Genomic DNA, 26445 nt, shown 5'->3' with positions numbered 1-26445 from the left:
GGCTGGACCAAGTCAATCCAGAGAAACCCAATGACAGACAACCCTTAAAGCTGTTGATTAGGACAATTGTGTCTGGAAGAACAACACGCATCATCACATCTGAGAAAGCTAGCGCTACTATTCTGGCTACACAGGTTCTTCCTGAGGTAACTTCTGAATCAAGTATTTATTGAAACAATGAATGACAGAAGCTCACTGTTGCGTGCTGCTCATCTGTTCTTACTAGTTTTGCTTATTGGGTAAACAACATAACATTTCTTGGATGTGCTCTGGTTGCCAAGTATTTAAATGAAGTCCTGTTCTATTTAACAGGAGTACAGTGTGTAAGCACGATTGCAATAAAATATTCTCACGCACTGGATATATTACTTTCCTGATGAATGATAATAATTAACAGAAGATAATTATACGCATTTAATTCCCTGTGAGACAAAGGCTAATTCCTGAACTGGGCAGTGTACATCAGACAAAGCAGCTGTTCATTCAACATTCACAGTGTGGCTGTGTCTTGCACATACTGAGGGGAGATCTCCTCTCTGCCAGCTCACACGACACCTGCAGGGGTTCTGGGCCGTGAAGAGCCCACACTTGATCTGTGGTGATGCTGGGAATGAGCTCAGGGAAGCAGGCGACTCCCCAGCTGTGCCATGAGTAGCTGCTGGGGCTGCAGAGACCAGCTCTGCGCCGGAGGGCAGGAACTCCCTGCAGAGCTAGAGGAGAAGACCTATGACCTATGCAGACCTTTTCAGGGCCTGTGTGTGCTATGGAGGGAGGGCTTTTACTTTCAGCAGAATCTAGGGTGAGTTCTCTCCTTTTTCCTTGCAAAACTTGTGAGTGCAATAAGGCTAACGTGCCTGAGGGTACTGCAAGCCAAGACAATGCATCTGATTGTGACCTGAGTTTATAACTGGGCAACGTGGCAGGGATATTAGCTATTATCAGTGACATTTTCCATTCTCTTACATACATTTCCTAGAATATATAAATGTCACCTCAGCATGCACTTAATACTTCCTTCATGAACTACAGAATCAATCCATTGTTCCTGAACTACAGTTTTTCTGCAACTAAGTACATTAATTTAATATGCACAGGAAAAAAATCCCTTATTACACATAATTCTGTAAAGCAACATGCAAGTGCTGCTACCAATTATCCCTTGTGCATGTTTTGCTGTGGCTTGAATATTAACATAAAAACTACATGAAAACATTAATCAGCAGAATAATAAATGTGGTTTCATCCCAAAATCTTTGTGCTAATTTTCCCACTGTGGTATAACACAACACAGACATCCAACCAACACGCCCAATGAAGATACAGAAACTCTTGTCTGGTATACAACATACATGTATTCATCTCCACAACTCCTTATTGCTCAGTTTTATGAATATTTTAGGGAAAACAAACAAACAAAAACAAAAAAAACAGACATCTAGCATCTTCTCAGCAGTTTCAAGTCTTATGTTAATACTTGTACAAAGAAATTCCAATTACACACACTGAAAATTAAAAGTATATATGACAACTTTTAACGCATTGCACTACAGGTAGTGAACATAATTACAGCATGAGTGCCAAGCGCTCTCTGCAAAAAGAAACTGTAAGAAAGGCAATGGAAGCAACCACTCACAACAACTGATCAAGAAAGAATATGCCTTCTTATCTGAAAGGCAACTTCTTTCAAAGTTGTCATCACAGTAACTATATTACTTAATTCTCAGTTTCTCTGTATGTTAAGGCAGAGATGGACATTTTGATATCTTTCTTTTTCCCCTGACAACTCTGCTCTTATTTAAGCTTGTGGCCCTTCTCAAGTGCCTGTGCAAATAATTATTTACTCCATTCTGGAAAAGCTCATTAGAATGGCTTCCTCCATTGGTTTCAGAATAAAGCATTTACACAGTACCTATTACAGTTTCATGTGATATTTTACACACACGTACTGTTTCACAACCCCACAATTCCAACATGTAAGACAATAAAAAGTGACCCACAAAGAACAGGACAAATTTCCCAGGAACTTCAGTGACAGGTGAATTTCTACAGGACACATTATTTTTATTAGACAGAAATGTGCGCATACACACATTTGAGGAAGGCGATGCACTGATTTGTTAACATTTAACAGTTTTAGGGAATTTCAGATGTGATTTATACTGTAATATGCTGCAGTTACTTTGCTTCTAAGCAAACTGAAACTGCCTCTGCACAGTCTGAAATGAGACAGGAATTACCTACTGGGAGAAGAGACAGTGCCTGTATACCACTGCCCTTCCCTGGGAGGTAGTGATCTGCAAGTGTATTTTTAACTGATGGCAAAGATACCAGCAGTCTATTCTCATGTGTGCATTACTTAAGGCTGAATGAATAGAGTGCTTCTAAAACAAACTCTGTACCAAATGTGTTCATCCAGAGGAATGTATTAACACCTTCAAACTCCTAACTAGTTTTTAGGTTTGTACAACAGCAAGGAACTATTTAAAACTTATAACAATATTTCTGAGTAACAGCTCAAACACAAATATTTCCCTTTTGTTTGGAATACTTCTATGCAAACATGACTGTTTAATAACCAAGCAACCAAAATCCGAATTGTCATGAATGCTTGGAAAGTGAAATCACAGCCCTTTAGAAAGGAAGGATCACCAAGCAATCTCAGGGATGCCTAAATAGCAGGGTTCACCTCTCAAAATGCTTACTCAATCTCCTAAAAGCATCCAGTGCTTGAGAAGTCAAGTAATCTATTTAGTTTACTGGACACTCTGAAAGTCCAAGCTCTAAAGCCACACCAGTATTCCCTCAGCCCCACTCCTTCCACTACGTGTAAGTTCACTGCACACAAGAATCGCTGATGAATTACATGTTTTAAGATAATACTTACTTATAAACACTATTATAATCAAGCTAAACTTATCAAGGTCAATATTTGGATTGGCAAAAGTGTCACAGAATGTAGTATAGATGATCATCAGGAGCACACAGCTGCTGATAGTGCCAAATGGAGGTTTCCTCCTTTCAAGCCAGTCCTTGATGTATCTTCGGACAATCTGAAACACAGAAATCAACAGGTTGCCTCTTTTCAAAGATGCAGGGAGCCAACTTGGGCATCACAAAGTGAATCTGACAGCAGAAAGACACAAAGAGAAGAGAGTAATTTGGATGACGGCCACAGTGGATTTCAAAGCTTCCCTGCCACACAACTCTTCTTCTGGGGAATTTAACATTTGTAGTGCAACTTCCACTGGGCGTCCATAATGAGAGTATATTTTCAAGTACATTCAAATCCATCCTTAATCATGCCAAATGTTCTTTGCTAGCTGTCACTGAGACATGCCCATTAAGCCTCCCCAAAGTTTATCTCCTCTGCTGATACTAATGGATGTATGTAATTATCACAGTCCCCTTTGCACCAACAGACAATTCCAAGCGCAACTTTGGGAATCTTAAAAATCTGACATCTTCAGGAATTTCAGGACGGTAGATAATCGAAAGTGATCCATGGAACATTTTAATATTTAAATAGCCAGCGATGCACCAGAAGTTTTTAATTAAATTATAACTCAAGCTTGAAAAGCAAAAGTGCATGTGTTGTGGGAGTTTAAATAATTCAGACTCTGAATATCTAGAGTTTTTGTAAATCCAAAGACAAATGCCATTTGCGCGCTTTCAGAATACCAGAATTAACACATGAAAACAAGCAAACCTGCTGTACTTTGCCTAACTTTTGCACTTTCAGGAAATTGAATCTGAAGTTGTTTCTTAAGGTATTTTTTTTCCCCTCTTCACAAACATCTATAAATTTTAAAGAAAATTCTACTTTCAAATTGCACCAAATATTACAGAACAATGCATCACCAGATACAATAAATTTATTTCAGCCTTTCCTGGGGAGTTGCTTTTATTTTTTCTCTTTATTCTATACAGTTTGAAAGAACTTTTTATAGCTTTTCTCACACAGCTGTGATTTGTGCTAATTTTTAAGTGGTCACATGATCTTGCTTAACTTTTCCTGAGGCCCTTAATATTCTCTGTTACCTTATTCTCTCACAAATAGTAGCATAAAACCCCAAGACAATTACACCAGAGTACTCTAAAGGAGTCTCATTACCTTCTTGTAATAATACCATTAATAAGTATCACCATATCAGTTAGATAAAACAGAATATTTTAGAGATATTTGAGATTTCATCACCAATGCTACCATAGGACATTTTCACACACCAACTGCCAAAGCCACCGTATTGACCTCATAGCTGTCGGCTTCCTCAGTGCTATCCCTGCCTGTTTGCAGATGTCTCAACAGGGAAGTCCTCTAAGTAGCTATGCAAGTAACAAAAAAATAAAATAAAAAAAAAAAAAAATAGACCTGATAAACCACATGGCAGATCATCTGCTATCAACTCTGCAGGTGGAGTTAGAGGGCATCTGAGGAGTGACTGAGGTCCCTTGGTTTGTTCAACCCTGAGCAGAGGAGGTTGAAGAGAGGCCTGAGGGCAGCCTGCAGCTCCTCACAGGGAACGGAGGGGCAGCACTGAGCTCAGCTCTCTGGTGACAACAACAGGGCTGGAAGGAATGGCATGGAGCTGTGGCAGGGGAGGGTCAGGGTGGGCATTAGGAAAAATTTCTTCACCACAGAGCAATCAGTGCCGAAAAAGCCTCCCCAGGGTAGTGGTCACAGCCCCAGGCTGACAGAGTTCAAGTAGCATTTGGACAATACAGTTTGAATCTTAAGTGGTTCCTTATGGATCCGGGAGTTAGACTCATTGACCTACATGGCTTCCTTCCAACCGAGGATGGTCCGTCATTCCACAGGGCTCACAAAAAGCTAAGCAGGCTGAAGACCAGTGCCCACCTGACAGTATTTCTAAGCTTCCTGCTGCTGAACAGCAACAGATTTACAGGAAACCGTAAAAGGAAATGTTCTGCGCTCCAGCTGAAACACTGAACTTTAACATTCCACACTTGCCAGATGTTAAAGAGAGAACACAACTCAGTGATACAGCCTGTAACATCATGAAAAGCATAGCAGTGACAACAGAACAGTAAAGTCCTAGATGGCAGCAAGTCAGGACTTGCTCAAATGCAACTGCAGCAGGCACAGAAACAGGAGAAAGAAACCACTTACCTTCAGAAAGCCTCAGGTACACAGGGATCTCCAAAAACACCCTCACTTCCACTGCCTACCCTTAAATGAGGTCTGGGAAGGGGTGAATCCTGGTTCCATCCCTCCTGGTCACTCAGGTATATTGCATGCACCTGAGCTCTCCTAGGTTGGCCCTGCCTTCCCAACAGGTGCTCAATCACTGCTTCAGGCCGTGACTTAGCATTTCTGCTACACAGCCAAACACCTAAATGAACATTCAGTGGAGCTCACTGAGGCACCACCTGCATGCCAGCAGGCAGGAACACACTTCCACACTGACAGGGAGGGCCAAGGCAGCTGCGAGCAGGAGTTCAGCACACAGACAGTATGACAGAGATCAAATGGGAAACCAGGTTAGCTTAAACTGAGCAGATCTGGGACTTCATAAACAAAAACCAAAGATTTTCACCAGGAAAGTAACTGTTCTCCAAGGAAGTTAAATATATATATATATATATATACCCTAATACCTCCCCTAATATCCTCTAAATTGAGGCTACACTGGAGAAAAGGAAAAGCTACTGACAAAGGAAAGACCACTCATTCACAGTCCTTTTACAAGGCTCATACTAAAAGTAATGTGATGCTGAAAAAGGAAAGTTACAGCTAATTATGCCACAGTGCAATTTAAACTATGCCTCTGTACAAGGTGTAATGATAACATGCATGACAATACTGACTTCATACACGTATTCAACACACGCTGGTGCACAAGGGAAAACATTTTTAAGCTGAAAGAAGTATTTAACTGAAATCTTCGATCAACCGATACCTTCTTTAGATATCCATCTCTACTTAGTCTGCAATTATTGCGAATAAGCATGCACAAATGTCAGCACAGCTTTCTACTGCACTTATTATAATAAGAAAAAGAGAAATAACAGAAGACGTAATCAGACCATGTAGAGCTAAACTGTGGCTTTAGAAATTCATCAGCTCAACTCTGTGTCACATGACATATATACAGTAAAACCACAGATGAGTATTTCCTCTGTAACACAGAATCTTGATCTACTCACAAGGTTCAAAACTATTAATTTCAGAGGTCAATTCAGCATAATCACTGATTCCAAATAAGCCAAATTCTTAAATAATTTCAGTGGGGAAAAAAATAACCCAACAGGTATTCATACTATTTTTCCTAAGGAAGATCACATCAACCGATTCATTTTGACTGACAATCTATTTGTTACTTATTCATGCCCTGCAGAGTTGTTTCAGGACTAGGATGCTTTGAGAGCCTTTTAATTCTTAACCCAATGTTATAACTTTCCAGTGGTTAAAAAACAAAAACAAAAGAAAAACCCCGAACCCACAGCTTGCCAATTTCTGTAGTGAAATAATTGATCAATCCCACAGATACAATAGGGTCACCACATACAAGAGGTACAGAATTAGGCAGGGAACCTGCTGGTTCTGTGGTGATGGCAGACTCTGACAGCAAGCCTAATAGAGGTTGAAAAGCCACAAGCAGCACAGACCAAAATGATTAAATAAAGAATCCACTAGGTAAAAATCAGAGCCTGAAGAGGGACATAAAGCTCCATTAGTTTGCAAATACAGAGAGCTAACACAATGACTTTTGTGTGTTATGCGCTGAACCAAATATGCCAGACTCAAGCAGCGTACTGATGTGCTGCTTCTTTGTCGATAAGTCCAGTCTGGTATTTCAAAGTACACACCACTACGAGGGGGCAGGAGCACCAGAGAGACAAGCAGTTGCAAAAACGTCCAAACTGATATTTCTGTGAACAGATGAACTTGCTGCCTGGAGATGAAACGTGAAGAACTGACATCCAAAACAGATGCACCAAACTGGCACACTGATGAAAAAGAGCAAAAAGAACAATGCTCTTTGGATGCAATAATTCCACAGATCCCAGTGAAAGTGAATTCCTAACACTAAAAAAATACAATTAGAAACAACACTATTACAGTGGTGGAAAAAAAGGCAGAGATGTAAAAAGAATCAGTTGAAACTTAAAAGCAGTTAAGAGGAAACACTGCCGGATGCTACCTCATCACAGAGAAACCACGCACAATTTTTTAAGGCACAAAGGCCTTGCAACCCCTATCCCTGCCGAATTACATCTACAAGGAGAGCTTGTGGCCTCTGGGCCTGTGGTAGCGATCCCATTAAGCACAAAGAACTGCAAGGATTTTCATGCAGATTCAAATGCCAGCCTTGAAGTGTAGGGAATTCCTGATGGCTGACCTAGAGGTTGCACATAAAAGAACAAGGCTCAAACTGGCTTAGTGAAGAAAAGCAAGGAAGAGAAGTAAAAATTTGTAGAAGATGATATTTTAAAACTAAGCTGTGTGATGAGAGATGCTGAAAAAAAGGAAGAAAAGTTAGATGGTAACTAAACTAAAACGCGTCCATCAGGCAACTACCACCAAACGCCTCAGACCTGGCAATCTACAAAGGCATCAGCTCAGATTCACTTCAAAAAACGGTTCCAGGCTCAAACTGCCCTCTAGGCCAGAATTTAACTTTTCGCATCAATTGAATGTAATTACACATCAATTAATAGTATTGAGCCCATTTTTCAACTTCGAACTTCTACCAGAATAGTTACATGCCATGTACTTTTCCTCCAGACTGCTCAGCATCCTGCTGTAACCTACTTGTTGACACAACAGTCTTCCTAAGCAAATGGGCTGTTTATCTTCCTAATTCACTTAGCATGCCCTGCACAAAGAAACGACCTGCTCTTCCAGGAAAGCAGGTAAATACTGCTCATCTGTTATAAGATCATACATGAAAATAGTAGGAGATGCATTTCAGAAAAACAATTATCTTATTATACCTTCATAACAGTCAAACTACATACGCAGAGAAATCCATCAGTAAAATACAGTTAGACTGTTTCCACCTGCCTGCTCAAGTGCGGGACGTGCAAGATAAAAAATGCAATAAACAATGTAATTCATTAACGTTCATTATTAATTGATCTAAATAGGACAAGAAGCTTTTCCCCCCCCCCTGTGTACATGGAATGGAGCCATCTCTGACATATGTAATACACTACACCTTTTAAAAATTACCTCAGTTTTTAACTCAATTTAAGTTACTGAAGATAAGAACAGGAGGAAATGGTTGTAAAGCCACTTTTTCCACAAGAATATCTCCCAGTATTTGCATCGTTATGCAAAGTAGATTTTTTTCTAAATCCATCCAAGTTTTGGGAGTGATGTAACCTTTAAAGAGAATTTATGTTTTTACCATTCTTTTGCTCCTGTTGTTTTTTAGCTGTTGTTACAGACTTCAAAATACCCAGACAGAACACCTGGCCTTTAACATTTCAACAAAGAAACACAAGCTACTTTTTCCTTGTGTTCAAACACATGAGGAAGCAAGGTGAAAGAAGGCTGGATTTACCATCATCCCTAAATGCAGTAGTTATCTTATTTACTTTGTACCTGAAGGTGGGATTCCTAGCTAATTCTTGACTACTGTTTTCACTACTATAACTTTGCAATGCAAAATTTTCTTCTGAAAAGCTATCAGACAGGCTAGAAAGATATTTGGAACAGTTCAATGACTTCTCAGTATCCCTTCCAACATAGCGACAGCAAACCAAGAAAGAAGTCTACATGGACTATCGGGAACAATATCAGAGAAGCTTGGAAAGGGAAGAATATATTAAATACATATATATAAATATATATAAATATATTAGTAAAGAAAGCAAATTAAGAAAACCACTAGAAAGAATTAGATATCAGGATGGTGGAAGGGAGATAATATTGGTTGTCATTTTTAACATATGACAGATAAATGCAACTTCCTTCCCAGATCTATGTAACCCTCCACACAACCAAGGTCCATACTGCAATTCAGATGCACCGACCTTTCCAGAGAGGAGCTCCTACCACTGAACCAGACCTCGCCCTGATAATACTTGACAGGGCCAGCATCCATTCTTGCTCACTCCTAGATGCTGTCATAAAGGCTCAGACACCTTTCCACTCTAGTTTCCTTTCCCTAGTTTACCAGTTTACCAAACTCCTCTAAAAGCTGCTTTACTTCATTCTCCCCACCAACGCACTCCTGGGAGATACCTTCTGACATACATCTGCCTTCTAACCAAACTCAATAAAGCCCATGTAAGGCCGTTTGGAAAATTTATTTTCACATCTTGGAGCAATTTACAACTGTTGCTTTCAAACACTACAAACAGGTGCAATGTGGCAAAGAACGTCAAGTGACTCTGTTACAGCAGTAAATATATTTTCTTCATATTCTGTATTTCTGTGGGGACAAGGTTTTGTTTACTGTGGAGTCAAGTGTCAGGAGGGAGTGAACTGTGGTCCAAATGCTGTTTATCTGACATCTCAGTTTTCTGCAACAAGGTTCTAGAATAGGAGCACTCATCTCTCAGGATGGCACTCTTGCTCCCTGCAGCTCTCTTGAGCCTGAAAAGGTAGGACTGCTTCTATGTGGGTTTAAGTTACAAGGAGGAAAGCATCTGACATTACTTCGTTTTTATAGCAGTTGCTGAGAGCATAGTTCCCAACTCCCTCCCCACAATAAATGAACATTACATTAAGGCAAACCTTTCCTTCTGCTCATTAGCAACTGCCACGTCCCTTTCCCTTTTGATTTATTTTTCTTTAAAAATAAATACATCGCTAAGACTTTTAGCTTCAGTTTCACCCACAACTTGTACTGTAATGTAGCACTCTTTTCAAGTTGCGTTTATAAACACACCTCCAAAATGCTGATAGGGTTTCCTCTGGACCATTTTGGGCAATGATGCAGAAGGCACTTAAAATCCTTTATTTGTAGAACACGGAGATTTTTGGTGAGACCAGGTTCTGTTCAACTGCCTTCATTTTATAGATTAGGGAAGAAGAACCACTAAAATGATAACGTTAATTTTAGCTTTAGTTAAGGTCTGTTTAATATGAAGTGCCCACTTTACACTGGCAGACAAATTACCAATGGGGCAACTAGAGAATGCATGAATGATAATGTACAGACAAGCTTTTTATTATTTATTCATAGAAAACAGTGGGTTTTGGTGTGCTGCTTTGAAAAATGTTCAAACTAGTAGAATATAATGAAAGCACAGTGAAAATTCTATTTCATTAACATTTAATCATAAATTGCTCTTTAATATAAAACATAAAATAAAAGTCTGTCATAAGCACTTAGGTGCAGAGAATAGAGAAAGTCTTCAAAATGGGAAAGGAATTATTGCAGTGGCTTTCACTATTCCTGTTATCTGCCTCTTCAGAAGAAAAAAAATAAGTACAGAAACAACAGTCCTCAGCCAAATTCTCAAGAGCTGGTCAGGAAGATACTATTTAGACATTTCTAACATTTAGACATTGCTAACGCCTACAAACAAAGAAACAATTAGCTTAGCACAATGACAACAGCTCAGGAGCAGCAACCTTCATCAGACTTTATAGAACTCTGCCGCCCAGTAAACAAGCAATCAGAACATCAAGATGCTAGAACAAATGCAAAAATATTTCCTACGACACATTTTCTACCATGTTTTCTGTGTAATAAGTATTCTCGAAGTCCCCTTAGAAGTATACAAGAGCAATGTACAAATAAGCTGTTACACTCTACAGACCATCAAGGCTTATAGAACGCCAGATCTTTATAAAATACTGTAGATTCTACTTCTCCAAAACCTCTTCTCAGAGAAATGTTAACTTTGCAAATACAAATAAAATATCATAGTATTCACATTGATTTGAATGATATCATGTTATCTATTAGCAAAATGCATCTTCAGACACAAAGGATGCAGGCCACTGCAGACAGCCAAAACATCTGTGACAAAGAACAGAGTAATTGCCCTTATTGAAGGTCATCCATCAGCAACTGCTATCTGTAAGACTCAGTGGCTTCCAGGTAACAGGATGTCCTTCCTCCTCCTTTACCAGCTATTTCTTTAACATCTGGCAGCCACCACCTGAGCAGAGGACATACAAGCAGCCCCTTTGACTTTTCATTGCCCATGACTAAAAAACTACATCTTCCTGTCAACAGTAGTCTAGGCACACACTAGAAAATTCTTTAAGAGAGCATAGAAAATAAGTATCATGACGCTATTGTAAAGTCTTTCTACCAGCTACCATTAAAAACAAATCCAACAAGTCAACCAATCAACTCAAACTCAATACACTGCCATAAAGCAAGAAACAATGCAGAACAAAAAATGTCATCTGCTTTGCTCATTTTCCCAAAGGCTACTAAGGCAGCGAGCTTTGCAGCCTGCTCAGGAAACCAGCATCTAGGCAGAAAAGGTTTTCCCGGAGGTGAGAATTTTTTTTTTTTCAAAGGAATATAACCCCTTGGAGTTTGCTTCCTTTAAGCAGCCTCCTCTGTTTTACACTGATGAGGATCAAACTTTAAACCTTGTTGATCACAGCTGAATTAAGAAGATCGGCAACCCTCCAATCAAGCTTTTTGCTACTAGGGAACCTTAACAGGAGTTTTTGCACCGACTGTGCGTGGTAAGGAATTGACATTGCAGGCATGAAATGATAAATTGGAAGTAATTGCTGAGGCTGTCATTCATGAATTGTGGGCCATTATCTCTTAATGCATCTGGAATCCCAGAGTGAGCAGCCTGCGATTCACAAAGCACTGCTACGTTGCTGTGCCGCATGTTGGGCAACAGTCCAGTAATGAGTCAGTAGTGGTCCACAAATGAAATGCATAGCTTCCCATTTAATTCAAAGATGATGCAAGCTACCTCTGGCTGAGGTACAATAAGGCGTATCACCGCATCTCCTGATGTCACTGCTTTTCTTGCTTACGGTTTTTCCTTGAGTTACTTGCATGTTACGTTTGGACATCTGCCTTCAAAAAGTGGCTTTTATTCCTCCCTAAGCAGGTCAGTTTACCTTGACACATTTCTACCTAATCACAACAATGAAGGCAAACCATCCTTAAGATTTGTGCTCTGAAGCTATCCTTATCATTTCCTCTCTTCCATAACCTCTGAATAGACAGTATAGTATCTCTAGAAATAAAGCCTTTATGCTTAGAGGAAATGAGAGCAACTCCTTTTGGTCATTCATTTCCAGTCATTGCTTTAAACATTTCTAAAGTAGAGAATCATCCTTCTGTTTCTTGTTATAATGTATTCCTGGAAAACAAACTCTTATATAAATTCGTGACTGAGTTACACAAGATTTAAGATTCTCTATTGACTTTCCCTTCAGCTCCTAAATCACATCTGTTGTCAGTTAAATCTCATCACATTTCTCATTTGAACTTATTCGGAGCACTTACTATGTATGCTTACTGCTCAGTCTCCGTTAATTAGCCTTGCTATTTGTTGTAGTCAGTAAAAAGCCACAGCCACTCACCTCACATAGCAATTTCTTCTAACAACTTCCCAAGTCAGATCAAAGTCCTCTTGAAATTTTGTACAAATCTGCTATCATCATTGGACCGATCACACCGCAGTACATATTGCTGCTATTGCTGCTACTCCAGCTAGTACTGTAAGTTACTTTATTTCTAGATCTGCTGCCACACTGTTTCCTAGGAATTTGCAAATAAGGCCAGAACTTCAACTTCCGGGACCTGCCAGGACTAGAGGACTCAAGAAACCTGTTTGTTAATCTCTGCATTCCAGAGACAGAAACATTTCTCCTCTGAAATGAGGGGGAAACGCCCCAATACTCCCTCAATGCATTATTTATGCCTGAGAAAAACTAATGCTAAGAAGTGTAAAAGAATCAGGCTCCGGGTGTGTTGTGTACAAAACAAAGCAATAATAGTGGACATTGTGAAGCAGGAGGAAAAAACAATATTTGTGGAAAACAGATTCCGCAGAGACAAATGTCAGAGAAAATTTTACATTACAATTAGTATCTTTTGCATTTGGTGAAGTATTTCAAACATACTCTGTGAAAAAGAAGGCCTTGTGTTTCAGTGTGAACCATGAGTATAAGATAAAGAACAACTGCTGATTCCACGAATCCCTCCCATACAGTGTTACAAACGACGGAGGAGTCATGTAGAAAAACAATAAGAATTGTAACTGCATGATTGCAAAGTGTATGCAAAACTGATCAAGCAGTCTTAATTTTACTAGTTCTTAACTTGTGAGTGCTTAGCCCTTACATATCTTCCAAGACAGAGAATTTTTTAATTCTCTAGTTAGTGGCAGGTACTAGACAGGAGATCTCCCTTCATCATCCGGGCAAAGAACACATGACAAAAAACTATATAGTATTCTCAAAGCTCATTTGTATGGAGCTGCAATTTCTGACAGACTGGGCTGCCATTTTTCCCACTTTATGCTCACAAACTCCCTTCTCGATATGCAGGAGCGTTTGTTTGTGGTAGTGAGGGACAGATGCTCAATCTCAACAAAGATCAATGTGGCTCCAGGGAGTACTGTAGCATCCTTTTTCTGATATTAGACTTGACTATCCTGAGGCTCTTTCCTATGTGGTAGCTTACCATGTTGCTGGTCTGTCTTTAAGATAGCTCTCTTTATCTTATTTTTTGAAATGAGGATGTATATTTAAAAGACATACCTGTCCAATAATAAGGGGGACTACAACAGTCATAAACAGCTGCGAGAATATAGATGTAAAAGGCACAGAGGAGGATGATCCAAGCTACAAAATAAAAATATGCCGTTAATATTCAACTTTTTCTTAGCATCTGCAAATATACAGTTATTGCACATTCATATACTTTTATTATATGCATAAAAAATTGGAAGCGTGTGCATGCATATTTAATTATTAAGTCCTAATAAGGCATTTGGTATTCCACGGTAACAAAAGTAAAACAACCCCTGGTTGATTATGTGGCAACGTAAAGGAATAGTTCCATCAATATTCATTTTATGGAAACCCTACTACATGCAACCGCAAAGTAAATCATGTTAGCATTTGTACGATGAAGGTCTAAAAAGACAGGGAGTGAACATCTTTCTAACTAAGCTGTTAGCTCAGCAAACCTTACTATTATACACATATCAAGCAATAAAAAGATAGAGGTTGTTTTCAGAATAAAAATAATAGTGATAAGAAAATAATAGTGAAGATATTTAGCCTTTACTTCAATCATATTACCAAAGAGATATCAACTGAAAGCATATAGCTATTATTTCACTATGACAGTGATGGGCTTTGTCTTCAAATAGGTGATCTCTATTTTAAATACTAGGAGTATTTTATTCTTTAAGATGCAAGAAGAAAAGGTGAACCAAACAAAGTTAAAGCAATTTCTGCAATTACAGAATGCTTAGGAAAATATTCACTCCTCTTTCTTCATTTTATACTAGGCCATTTAAAAGTATCAAGCAACTTAAATTAACATTCTTTTAAAGACTATACATTCAGAAATAAGTAATAAGACAACTGAAAATAGCATTGTCAGAGCTTCCACAGGCAACCGTCTGCTTCAGGAGCAGAGCACATGACATTAAACAGCAGATTTCACAGACTGGCATTATTCTGTATTTTGCACATCACTTTAACAAACGTCAAAATGATGACAGAATTCAGATTTTTTTCTAAATGATGTTGATTTCCTACAACATTCTCACATACATTACTCTTATAAACTACATTCTGACTGCATTACGCTTTTGATATATCCACCTTTGAAAGCTACCTACAGGCGTGATAGACAAGGTGATCATAGAGAAGGACTAGGTGAAGTCTATTATAAACACACTTCATCACTTTCTTTCATATGCCCATTTCTGAATATACTTCAGGTAAGAGAACTTTGGACGAAGCATAGGGATAACAGCTACATGTTTCCTATGTCTTACTTTAACTGGCAACATCAGGTGAGATTCAGTCTGGCCACTTAATAAATTAGAGCATCTCACCCACTTTGTATGCAACCCCATCATCTCCAGCTCTAACAACATGGGCACAGCAGACGGCTGGAGTGGAGCAGGAGATGACATCGTCACTGAGATGTTAGGTCTGCAAGTAGGGTGGCAAGTGAGAGCACTAAAGATCACTGAGTCTGAATTTCTCATGGAGGCAAGAGGGAGAAGTGAGCGCCTACAGGGGAAGATTCAGATAAGCCACACGAGTAGCTAAATCTAGAAAGCATGGTTATCCCATCCCCAAAGGAAATGGAGGGCTTTCTGCATGATCCCTTGCAGAGAGCAGAGCTTCAAAACACCATCACACCGCGCTTATGGTCGTCTCCTTGTTTTAATTCTTGTAAGGAGCTTCTGAAATTTTAAAAGGTTCATAGTTTTTCAAACTGTAAAGTTGTTTTTTTTTGCTCTGCACTGAGGAGTTAAAAGCATTACTTACTGTGTATTCAAAGAAGCTTTCTGAAGTGAAAGTGAAGATTTTTAAACTTTAAAATCTGCCTGAGTCACAGAGGAGAGAATCTATCTAAGCTGTCCACATGCCAGGCCCGTCTGCATGGCTTCATGAAACCGTGATGCTTTGACAGTGGCTCTGGTGTATTTTTATAAAAACACAGATTGCACTTCTCTGACTGTTTTAAAGTTTTATGCTTAGTGGGTGTATAGTCAGGAAAGAAAAGCTGTTTAACAATATAACATGCTGCTGAAAAAGGCAACTAGTCAAACTTCTATGGTCTTGCCTTTTTTCTTTTTTAATATTACTTCAAATATATTATCTTCAAGCCATTGTGGATTCATCAGCACTTAATATATACGGGATTTATTTAGTTGTTTATTCTTTATACAGCTAGAAATTGAATTACAGATACTGAGGTGGGACGCTAAAGGAAATCACTCACATCACAGATCAATTTTTCTAAGAGAAATACAATTATTCAAAGAAACAATCTTCTACATCAAGGTGCGATTCACCACCTTCTCAACTTCAGCCCACCAACTCGGGCTCACCTTGCTGTAACCTGGACAAGCAAAAGACTATCATAGATATTTCGGGTAGCTGTCATGCCACAACTACATTTTAAATAATGCAATTATTCACCAATCATTCCATGATGTCAAAGCAAATAAAGGATTCATTAGCTCCTGTTTCTCCCAGAGGAAGTGAGTTCCTCAGGCACACCTGGTTTGTAGGAACAACTTTCCTCCTGAAGAAGCAGTTCTATTTCACTGCTTCTAATGGGATTCCTTCCACTCCTGGACGATCCTGGATACTATTTCTGATCCTGCTTCAGCCAAATAGTTAAGAATCATATTACTCTGGGTCTCCAGCAGCTTCATTAGAATTCAGTCTTCATAGAATTGAACAGAGCTACCTTCTTTCTTGGGTCCTTTAGAGGTTCTGATACTCTGCTACACTACAGGCAAGCACAGCAATTTGGAGTAGTACATTTGCTCATCTCAGTGCCCTTTTCCTGCATTGCTCCAGAATTACAGTTCCCTGTTCCACTCATAATACCAACATTATCTCTTCCTCAAACAGATTTCTGAACTCCATTGCCTTTCCGCATACTATGACAATAACTGCAGAGAGCCATTTGGTTTTCAAGGAAAATCTGTTAGACAGCAAGTCTATAAACTTCAGCATCCTCTTAACCTTAAATATATGCCCAGAGAAAGATGTGGATGATGAGATAAAAGTTGAAGAAAAAAGAAGACAAGAACTTCTCAATCACACAGATGAAAAAGATTTCATTACTCAGACTTTGGGCAAACAGAAGCTAACCACAAGGAATCACACATGCATAGGGATCTGCAGGTAACGGATGCAGAACTTGAGCTCAACTGCCTCAACATCTGTAGTAAACAAACTCATCAGCTCACCTATGTCAGTTCATATCTCAGACTACTTTTGAACCCAGTGAGTTAGGAATTTGGCACTTCAGGAACAGAGGAAACAAAATGCTTATAATGATTCTGGTCAAACCTTTCCATACATCCACAAATATACACACACTTTTTGAAAGAATAACTGTATTTTACTCATGTTTTAATTGGCTCAAGCTAAATTCTGTACTCTGCCATCATGAAACAAACAAAACACAAACAAAACCAACCTTGAAGACATAGATCTGCACTGCACTAAAATCAGCACTGTGTTAAAGTATCTGACTTGGCTGCCCTCCTTCTTATAATGACATCCATGTCTAAATTGTCTTCATAGGGAAAAAAAAATATGGAAGCCCCATAGGAACAGGTGTGGAAACATCACAGATTCAAGCTGCTGATTCATAGCTCTATAGAAAAGAATCTGCTTGCAGTCTCTCATGGTAATAAAACAAATAATTTCATCAAAAAGCGATCAAAAATTCTCATGCCAGCACATTATAAAAAGTGCTCCTCCGTGCTTATTTCAAAAACATTTTTAAAGAGAAGTTTGATTTTGTAAATCGACTGTCACGCTGCGTAGCAGCATGTCAGCAAAAGGTTTATTAGCGAATGAGGACTGTTTGAACAGAGGAAATACTTAAAACAAAAACAAACAAAAAAAGACCCTGGAAATTCCTTCTCAGAGAAAGGAACAAACACTTTTCCCTCAAACAATCTCTGTGCTTTCAGAATAACTCACATGAGCAGGGGCTGCACCTTCTGCAAGCATTTGCTGGATATAGCTGCAATAAGAGGCTTCCAGGCAGATCTTTCCAAACAGTTCTGTCACCATACAGCATTTCAAACCCGACCTGCAGCATTCTCACTAATTCAGTCCTAGACCTTCCTTCTCAAGAGACTGTCTGTTTTAAAAAAACAAATTATTTAGTGGATTTGTTTATGAGTCTGCAGTAGAAACACTGGCTTATCCTTAATTGATAGGGTATACTTCACTGGTTGTGGTAAAAACAAAACAAGCAAAACAAACAAACAAAAACCTTGGTTGCATAACGCTAAGACAATTAATTCCACTTTCAGGCCTAGCCTGCTCCACGAGATCCAGATGCTCCCTCCAATCATCCTTCTGGCTGACTGGGGAGGTATCACAGTGGGTGTTCCCATGCCTACAACTGCCACTGATTCAGAGGACACACACCTCCTACCAGTCATACCAAATTACGATCCAGTGTCACATGTGTTGCACATATTGAGTCCACTTCAGAGGCAGCTGTCCTTTGGGGCCTTGCTTTTCCAGTGTTCTCTTCTAATTGGCATGTTTCCTCAGGTTGTGTCATCATACTCTAATACATCACCGGCCAACATCAGCCTCGCCATTTGTTAAGCACGGACAAGGGAGGGAGGTGCGGTGAAAATAGGAAAGTAGTGAGGGGAAGGGTCATGGGCTGCTCTCTTACATGAGATGTTTAATTTAAGCTTTTCTTCTCCAGGTTCAGTTCAGGCTATTCTGATACTTGTCTTCTTAAATTGTCTTCAGTGATACCACTGCTTCTAGTCACTCTCATCCAGACCAGACCCAGCTACCTCCAAGTCCTGCCAGGACCACCATGCTCAACTCCTTCATGTCCTGCTGCTGAAAGGAAGCGTTAGGGGATATGCTTTTAGAAAAGACTTGGATAGGACACTCTTCAGTAATGAAGAACAGAAAGCAGGAGTGACCGATTGAATGTCTGAAGGTGCATCAGCAAGGCAAAATATTTACGTTAAGCAACTCTTAAACAAACAAACAAAAAAGCAGCAGGTAATATTTTAACCCTCCTGTGAATATAAACTTGTCCAGCTGCCAGTCTTCAATTTATTCAAATCACAGGAATTGCAGGAGCTCGAAAGAAATGAAATGGTCATGCCTAATATTTCACAACAGTCTAAACAGAGCTGCCTGGTCACTAGGATGTTCTTACTCTGCTGCTTTAAGGCCATTCTCATGCAGTGGTTAAATCACAGAATCCTTAAAGTTGGAAGGCCACCTAGTCCAACTCCTCTGCAATGAACAGGGACATTACAGTTAGAACTTCTGCCTAGACAAACTCACAATAATTTGTATACGTATGCAGAAGAGAAGGACCCTCTATTATTCTCTGGCTGTTATCTGTATGCAATTTTATATAATGAAGTAATAAAATCTAAATTTTAAAAAGAAATAAAGTGTTTGTGCTCGTGTTTCACAACAGTCATAAAAACGTTCTTGTTAAACGTAATGGGTTTGGATCAGATCAGAGTATTTTGTCTCGTCAATGATTAAAGAGATAGTAAATAGTGAGGTAAATAACCAGGTGGAAACAAGGATGCACTTCAAATCTTTCACATGAATGACCTGATCTGTTAACAGCTAATGCACTCTGCTGCTTCTCCCCCACATGCTGTAATCAGCCTTTTGTCACATACCAGTGAAATCCATTATCCACAACTTCCTTATCAGCTTCCAAGGCTTTCCAGCTATTAAATATTTGCATATTTAACAATTCATTTGACTGGCATCTATTCTCATTTACCAAGTGTGTGACGAAAAAAACAGTGTAGTATGTAGACATCCTGGGTTGGCTGTCTTTTTTTGGTTTTGATTTGGTTTGATGACAGCTACTTTTAATAAACAGATTTATCTGAAATACTGCAGCACTTGGTGAAAACTTGAGAATTATCAACAACTTTCAAGACCATGTTTTAATTTAAGGATGGTGGATACAGGGGAACATTTTAAAAACTGCAATATTTCAATCATCATCCAGTTTCACTAATGCCATCATTATCCACCAGTCATTTTATTCCTGTTTTTAATCCAATACTTGGAGAGAATTTCATTGACTATTTCTGAATTTCTAGTACTTATGGCTTCACCAATGCAATGCGCCATAAAAAAAACTACTATAAAATCCAGAAACTTGAGAAGTTACCAGAAAAGAAAGCATCACTGAATAAATCCGCTAACGAAGCAAGATGACAAAGCCTTGGGAAGATTGCATCTCGACACAAATGTCATGGTAACCCCCTTTGGTGAAACAGCAGACACGGGAGCAGTGTGTGACAGTTACATGAGGGCTTTTGCCAAATACATTTTTGAAAACACACATGAATTTTGCATTGGCTTTTTAACATTCCATGCTAACTGGTTTTCAGGCACACTTCTGAAGAATGTAAAATGCATAAACATCTAGAACATGTACTTATCTTTAGTATTTTATTTGACGGCTTTCAGTAACGATTCCTTGATTCACACATCTTGACTTTTGTTACTATGATGGCTATCTGACTGTGTTTCCAACAGCTGAAGAGATCACTTCTGTCAAGGCACCAAATCTCAATAGCAGAGCTGGGATACCATGCCATAAAATGCACAGCATCACATTTGGCTCCAACACGTGCGCAGATTATTATATATTCTGACAGCAAATACAATCAATGAAATCATAAGACTTGGTAGAGTTGCAAGTCCAAGTGCTCAACCATGTCGCGGGACAGAGAGGGGAACCCTGTTCCAAAGCAACTAGAAAGAACTAGACATGCTCAAAAGAGAAATGTCACTCCATCACTACAGTATATACGTTCACTCTGATTCCAGGGCAAATCCAATAAACATGGACCTTTGTGAGGCATTAGAGCTCACCCTCCACTCATCCTCCATCTGGGTGAATCAAAAACATGTAATCTCTGAATGAAAATAAACATCCCTTCATACATATTTCTCCTTTTCATGTCTAAAGTTACCATTGAAGGACATGTATGTGTGATGATTGCTGGAATTGCTGCAAAGTGCAGTGTTTCCAAAATTCTGTTTTTCAAATGAGACATTACAACAAGGTGTTGACAGCTTGAGGTTATCAGAGAGATCATAGCCTTAATACCTCCACAACATGAAGACACCTCACAGTTAATTGTGGCTTTTTTGTAATGTAAATGTGCCCAAATGCAGTACACTTATGTATTCAAATAATAAATGCTTGCAGGTGGATAGGAGTTAGTCTGTCTCAATCACACCTCAGCATGGATCGGAGTTTCTTTCACATGTATTCATGTAGGGTTTAAGTCAGTAAGTCTGAGTGAAGAAATGCAGGGTTGAGAAGTGAAAGCCAGAGTGTCAGATTTAGGTGAGGTCCCTCTTACCTTAACTTTCTGGATATCTTAACTTATCTCTGGATAGTTTTACACTTCCTAGAACAAACACCATGCTCAGCTCTTAACATTTGCACAGAGACATGTCAGGACAGGTGGTTGTTTAAGCCACTGATACATCAAGGTTTCAAGGCACCTGGTAAACTTTTTCTCTTTGGATTACATACAAAGTGGAAATGTTATTATGATCACAAAAGGAAAAGACAGAACATAGAGAACAAGTCATATATTAACTGAAGTTGGACATTCCTGTTCATATCCAAATGATTATATTCCTCAGGAATTCCTTCATCAATTCATAAGCATCATTTATTGAATTAGTTATTTCCAAAAGCAAAACTGCTCCAGCATTACCATTCTAGCTTTTCAGGGGGGTTTGTTCATCTGTCTGTCCGTCTCCAAAATGCTTATTTCTGTGTTACCTCTGGTTTCAGCTAAAGATCCGAGCTGACAAGAGAAAGATGTATGGCATCCTTCTCTGAGTGCTTTGTTATTCAGGCTCCTAACCATCATTAATGAAACACTGCAGAAATGTGAACAGCGTAAACCTACGCTAACTTGAAACTGAGGTTGGTTTCAGCACTTCTTCTCACCATATGTATGAACCTTAATCAATTATATATAGTTTATGGGACACTGCCCATTTATAACACCACTACTGAGAATATATTAATTGTTAGTAACAAGAAACGTGAAGATGATGATACTGCAGATTAATGCACCTCCATGTCAAGATTCAATAGCTTCTTATTAGGTGAAATGTTAATCAGACGTATCCATGGAGAAGGCCATGATCCTTTAAAGTCTAGCTAAGCATTCTCAAAAGGATACTGTCTGATAATTACATGTACAAGACTTGAGGTTTCATTAAATCAATCATAATCCCTTAGAATGCTGTTTTTTGAGTAAGCTTTGTAACCAAAGTTTCACAGCATACATTACTTTTCAGAAATGTAACAGACAATCTTATGTGTAACGCCATTCATTTAAGATACATTATTTGCATTTAGTATGTTATTTATGATGAGCCTCTCCTGTCTTATCAATGCTGTTTGGACGACTTATATTTTCATTACCAGGCAATTAGGACCTGAAACGGCAGTACAGATCTATATGTTCTCTGGTGCACATGAGGCAAAATTGAAACCATAACCACGAACACAGCTTAAGCTATATAAATAATAACAAGCTAATGGACAACAATTATTTTATTTCTGACAGCACTGAGCATTTTAGGCGCTATGTATGGGGAACCTTACAAATAGGACCACTAATTCAATTACAGCATTCAGATTATCATAGTATGATTCTGTGGAAGAATTAATGCCAAACAGCACCAGATTCATAAATTATAGCTTACTGAAGGCACTGAGTTCAAAGAACCCTCAGTGTTACCCATCAGAAGACCAACTCAGCTACTTTTGAGGTAAATGGGAAAATTGAAAATTCCACTCTGTATTAAGTAAGCACTAAAACTTATTTGCATGACTAAGCTAATGTACAGTATAGAAAGATAAATAGAATATTACTAGTTGGTGTTTCTCACTGCACGTGAGATGCAGTGCCACATGAAATGATCAAGCCACAGGCTAGAAGCATACAAACTGTGTGTATGATGCCACTACACATTGAGATCGGATATACCAAGGAAATTCAAAGGAAAATCAGAGCAGTTCACAACAACTAAAGGGTTTGACAGTCTAAACCACAGGCTGCCAAGGTATGGGAAGAGCATAGCACAGCATGCACATTTAGTTTGTTGTCCCCAGTACCTGCTGCTGGATGACTGAACAGTCAGAGTACCTTATCTTGGCAAGGTGTGCACACAGTATGATCCAAATGGCTGCTCTTCATGTGTCAGTTTCTTAGCAAAGACATCAAGGAGTTTTAAATGTTTACACACTTTAAAAGGAGTCCTTCGGTTTTGGGCTTTCCCAGACTAGTTTACTACTCCAATGAAAAAGTAGTTCATGTATTTATCTTCCTCAAAAAGAGCAGTTCCAAGTTCTGTCACAAACAGCAGAACAATTAATGTGCATTTTACAAACTTTTTATACAGTCATCTCCAGGGCTAGTAGGAAGAATAGAAGCATGTGCTTTGCCTTCTGATTCTTGCACACACTCAGAGTTTTATTACCTCTACTGAGAAGTAACAGTGACACCTGCAATTTATGGGACAGAGTGTTTTGCTATCTGCCCATAAAGTCACAGAAGGAAAGATTTTATCTTACATGAAAAGTCAGGCCGATCACTCCTTAACATTTCAATTTCTACAAGCAAAATAGCCCAGCGTTTGGCTATACAGACTACCATAACTCAGGAGGGTACGCCGGGGAAAAGCTGTCAGGGAGCTAAAGTTTTTAAAAAAAATAAATTTAAAAAAACGCTGAAATTTCAGTAATTAGAAACAAAGTCAGAGGTTTCCAGCTCAGTGCTTGCCTGGCAATTACACGTTCCATTCAGGAGGGAAGAAGAGAGGAAAAGAGAGAGGTAGATGGTCTGAAATCAATTTACTTGGAGCAAAAACAACAAAACACCCATTTTTCTTGGAACAATTCTATTTCTCAATGTAAAGTAAGTATATGGTTGTAAGTATGAGGAAAGCTCTGCTAGCATATATTGATAGACATGATACAGTCAAAGCAGTTCTTGTATAAACATAGCTATGCCAGATAAATGACAATTTGCTAGAGTAAAATAAGCTACTGTAAAATAGAAATCTTCCTGTGCAGCTTTACTGAGACAGTAGCTGATGTTGTTGTAACCACTTGCTCACTACTATTTATTCCAGTCCAGTAGTACATATTTCTATATATGCATAAAGTACATCTACTGCTTAAGCACCCCTACTAAAAACAAGATGCTGTTTACAAATTGGTTCAGACTAAGTCCACACTTATTCCTCTTTCCAGGGTGCTGGATTACATATTGTACCATTAGTAAGATAAACTGAAAAGACAAGTTATACTTCTGAAATCCTTGAAGTGCTTCAGGCCTTTTCCCTGCTCTTCACAAAGCCAAAACTAGCACCAAAACAGCAAGTCCTCCACAAGCCCTGGGATTTACTGACATGGAAGTCACCAAAGAACCATTATCTGCCAGTTAAAGTTCCTTTGTTCTGTACAAATATCCATTACCATTCTGGAGATAAAACTTCATCCTCACCCTTTTCTTCTTCAACACGCTGTGAAGAACCAAGGCCCTGACTGAACACAACTGACTGAGAAGGTCTTAAACTAACAACAGTGAAGTGGCATCACCTTATTGACGTACAGAGACTCCAGTTATTTATCTTTCTCATTTTGACACACCGTTAACTTTTACCACAAAAATGCTCATGAGCTTAGTTGCCCAAGAGTACAGCTTTATCTCAACAGTGCTCTCTCCAATTGGCCTGTCATCCATTCCATGTCATTACAAGGTTTTCCAGCTTCTGCAAGTGAAAGCTCTCCAAGAGACTTGCTAACTGGATGATCACCTCATGCAGAAAGCCTTTGCTTTAGACTCAGCTTGACTAGCAAAGTATGAATTTGTGATGCTGCAACAACAGCTTTTGTGCCTTCCAGAATAAATTGCAGCGTTTGCATTCACCATGACACACTCCCAAGGTCCTAATGGAAGGCAGCTTATTTCAAGTATCAACCGGAAAAATCTCCCATTATTTAAGCACTGTTACATCACTCAAATTTCTATCTAGTATATGGATTACCCATTGAAACAACATCTTAAGATCAAAATACTTACAAAAAGCAGAAGCAGAAGTGGAGTTATAACAATGCCCTGGAAGAAAAAGAATAGATTTGTTCATTAGTTAAAGAAGCAGAATAGTCACTGTACTTTGATAAATGGAAATGCATAAACGTCATTCAGCATCATGAAAATTAAGTGACAGTAAGTTTTAATTGACTCTTCAGTGTACTTTTTTTCTTCAATTATTTTTAGCAACTGTACATCAACCACTTTGAGAACTATACTCAGTAAAAAGGGTTTTTTTATTTTTATTTTTTAACTCTAGCTTTCCCCATTCTGGACCTAAGCTCCTCTAACACAGAAAGATAAAAAATATGATTATCTCCAAAACTTTATATCTTTATAACAAATACAGTTCTCTTCAAATAAAGCCCTCCCCTCACTGTGCTCTATCTTGTCTCCAGTAAGGCACCCCTCCTTGGGATCGATTCCCATGCTGCCCAATCACAGGTCTTCATCTCAGCAAAAGCCACATATCAACCGTGATGAGTAACGTGTCGTGACTGCGTAATGTAAGCTGATATTCCCCAAGGAAATGAGCTGAGATCTCAAAACTCACTTCACTTGATTAGACTTCATGTCTCACTGGTAGAAGACAAGTCTTTCATCTAATTTAATCACACAGGACCACCTCAGCTTTCCACATCCCCCTGGCAGATGCAAGCAAAAGGATTTTTTGTCTTCGCTGACAAGGAACAAGTTTAAAGCTGATGATTGGACAAAACAGAGGGTTTTAAGTTTCATGAGACCAATTCTTAAAATGAGTTGTTTGGGTTAGGAGTTAAGATGACATGCTTCAGTTCCGTGGCTGCAAAAAGCAATTCCCCATCATCCTTCCATCTCACTTCAATATTTTATTATTGCTCAATAAAATTATTTTATCATTTAACTCATGCTAATTCACAGAGCTTGCTCAGAACTTCTCTAAGAGTGTTCTTCATCCAAACATTTCTCAAGAATAATTCCTTCAGCTATTCACAAACTTCACAGTGCAAAGAACAAAGGTCCAAAACTTTCTTATGTGCATCTGTAGGGATGCTTATTTTCTGTTTTGTTGTTTGTTTTCTCTTGCTCCATGTTAAAAATAATCAAACAAAAAGGCAGTTTTTCATTTTTAACTCCCCTCTATGTAAATATTTTGGAAGCTAATGTAAAGAAAAGCTTTATGCAATTAGTGTTTTATTTGTTTTCTGGGTCCATGTCAAGACACTGCTCCAACAAAACTCAGAAAATAAGCACAAGGATAGAGCAGGCAACGGGTAAGCCGTGCAACTTGAAAGCACAGCAGAATTTTAGAGTATATTTTGAAATAAATACTATATGCCACATCTGGCTGCCCCACAGCCCAGCTATCCATAATCATTTGTCTTTTTGCAAATGTCACAGCTGAGAAAGATCACAAAAGACAAGATAGATCAGGAAAGACAAGAAGCAGTAAGAATTGCTTTAGGGAGTCACTATTTAGAGGGAGACCTACACTAACATACAGATAAAGCTATAAATAAACACAGGTGTTCAAGTACATCAGCTTAAAGAAGGAAAACAATGTTGAGAAAGGGGTGGAGGCAGTAAAAGCTGAATTTGTGAACAGCCTTGTCTGCAGTATTTAGATGGAAGAAATGACAGCAACATCTGTATAAAGTGGATGCGGCAGTCACTTCA

The 26445-nt window shown here is 38.8% G+C and overlaps 1 protein-coding gene across 4 annotated transcripts in view; it reads right to left on the bottom strand.

The window, feature by feature from the left end:
* Positions 1 to 26445, bottom strand: part of SLC10A7 (solute carrier family 10 member 7) — a 164771-nt gene that overhangs the window by 46513 nt on the left and 91813 nt on the right. For all 4 annotated transcript variants that reach the window (XM_072336442.1, XM_072336443.1, XM_072336444.1 and 1 more), the window contains exons 6-8: positions 24778 to 24813; positions 13670 to 13753; positions 2885 to 3050 (exon numbers count right to left, since the gene is read on the bottom strand). In XM_072336442.1, coding sequence (XP_072192543.1) covers positions 2885 to 3050; positions 13670 to 13753; positions 24778 to 24813 — 286 coding nt within the window. The remainder of the gene's footprint in view (positions 1 to 2884; positions 3051 to 13669; positions 13754 to 24777; positions 24814 to 26445) is intronic.

This window comes from Excalfactoria chinensis, chromosome 4 (genome assembly GCF_039878825.1).
Source record: "Excalfactoria chinensis isolate bCotChi1 chromosome 4, bCotChi1.hap2, whole genome shotgun sequence".
NCBI classification, from domain to species: Eukaryota; Metazoa; Chordata; class Aves; order Galliformes; family Phasianidae; genus Excalfactoria; species Excalfactoria chinensis.
The sequence above is the reverse complement of the archived record's forward strand: the minus strand, read 5'-3'. Positions and strand labels throughout refer to the sequence as shown.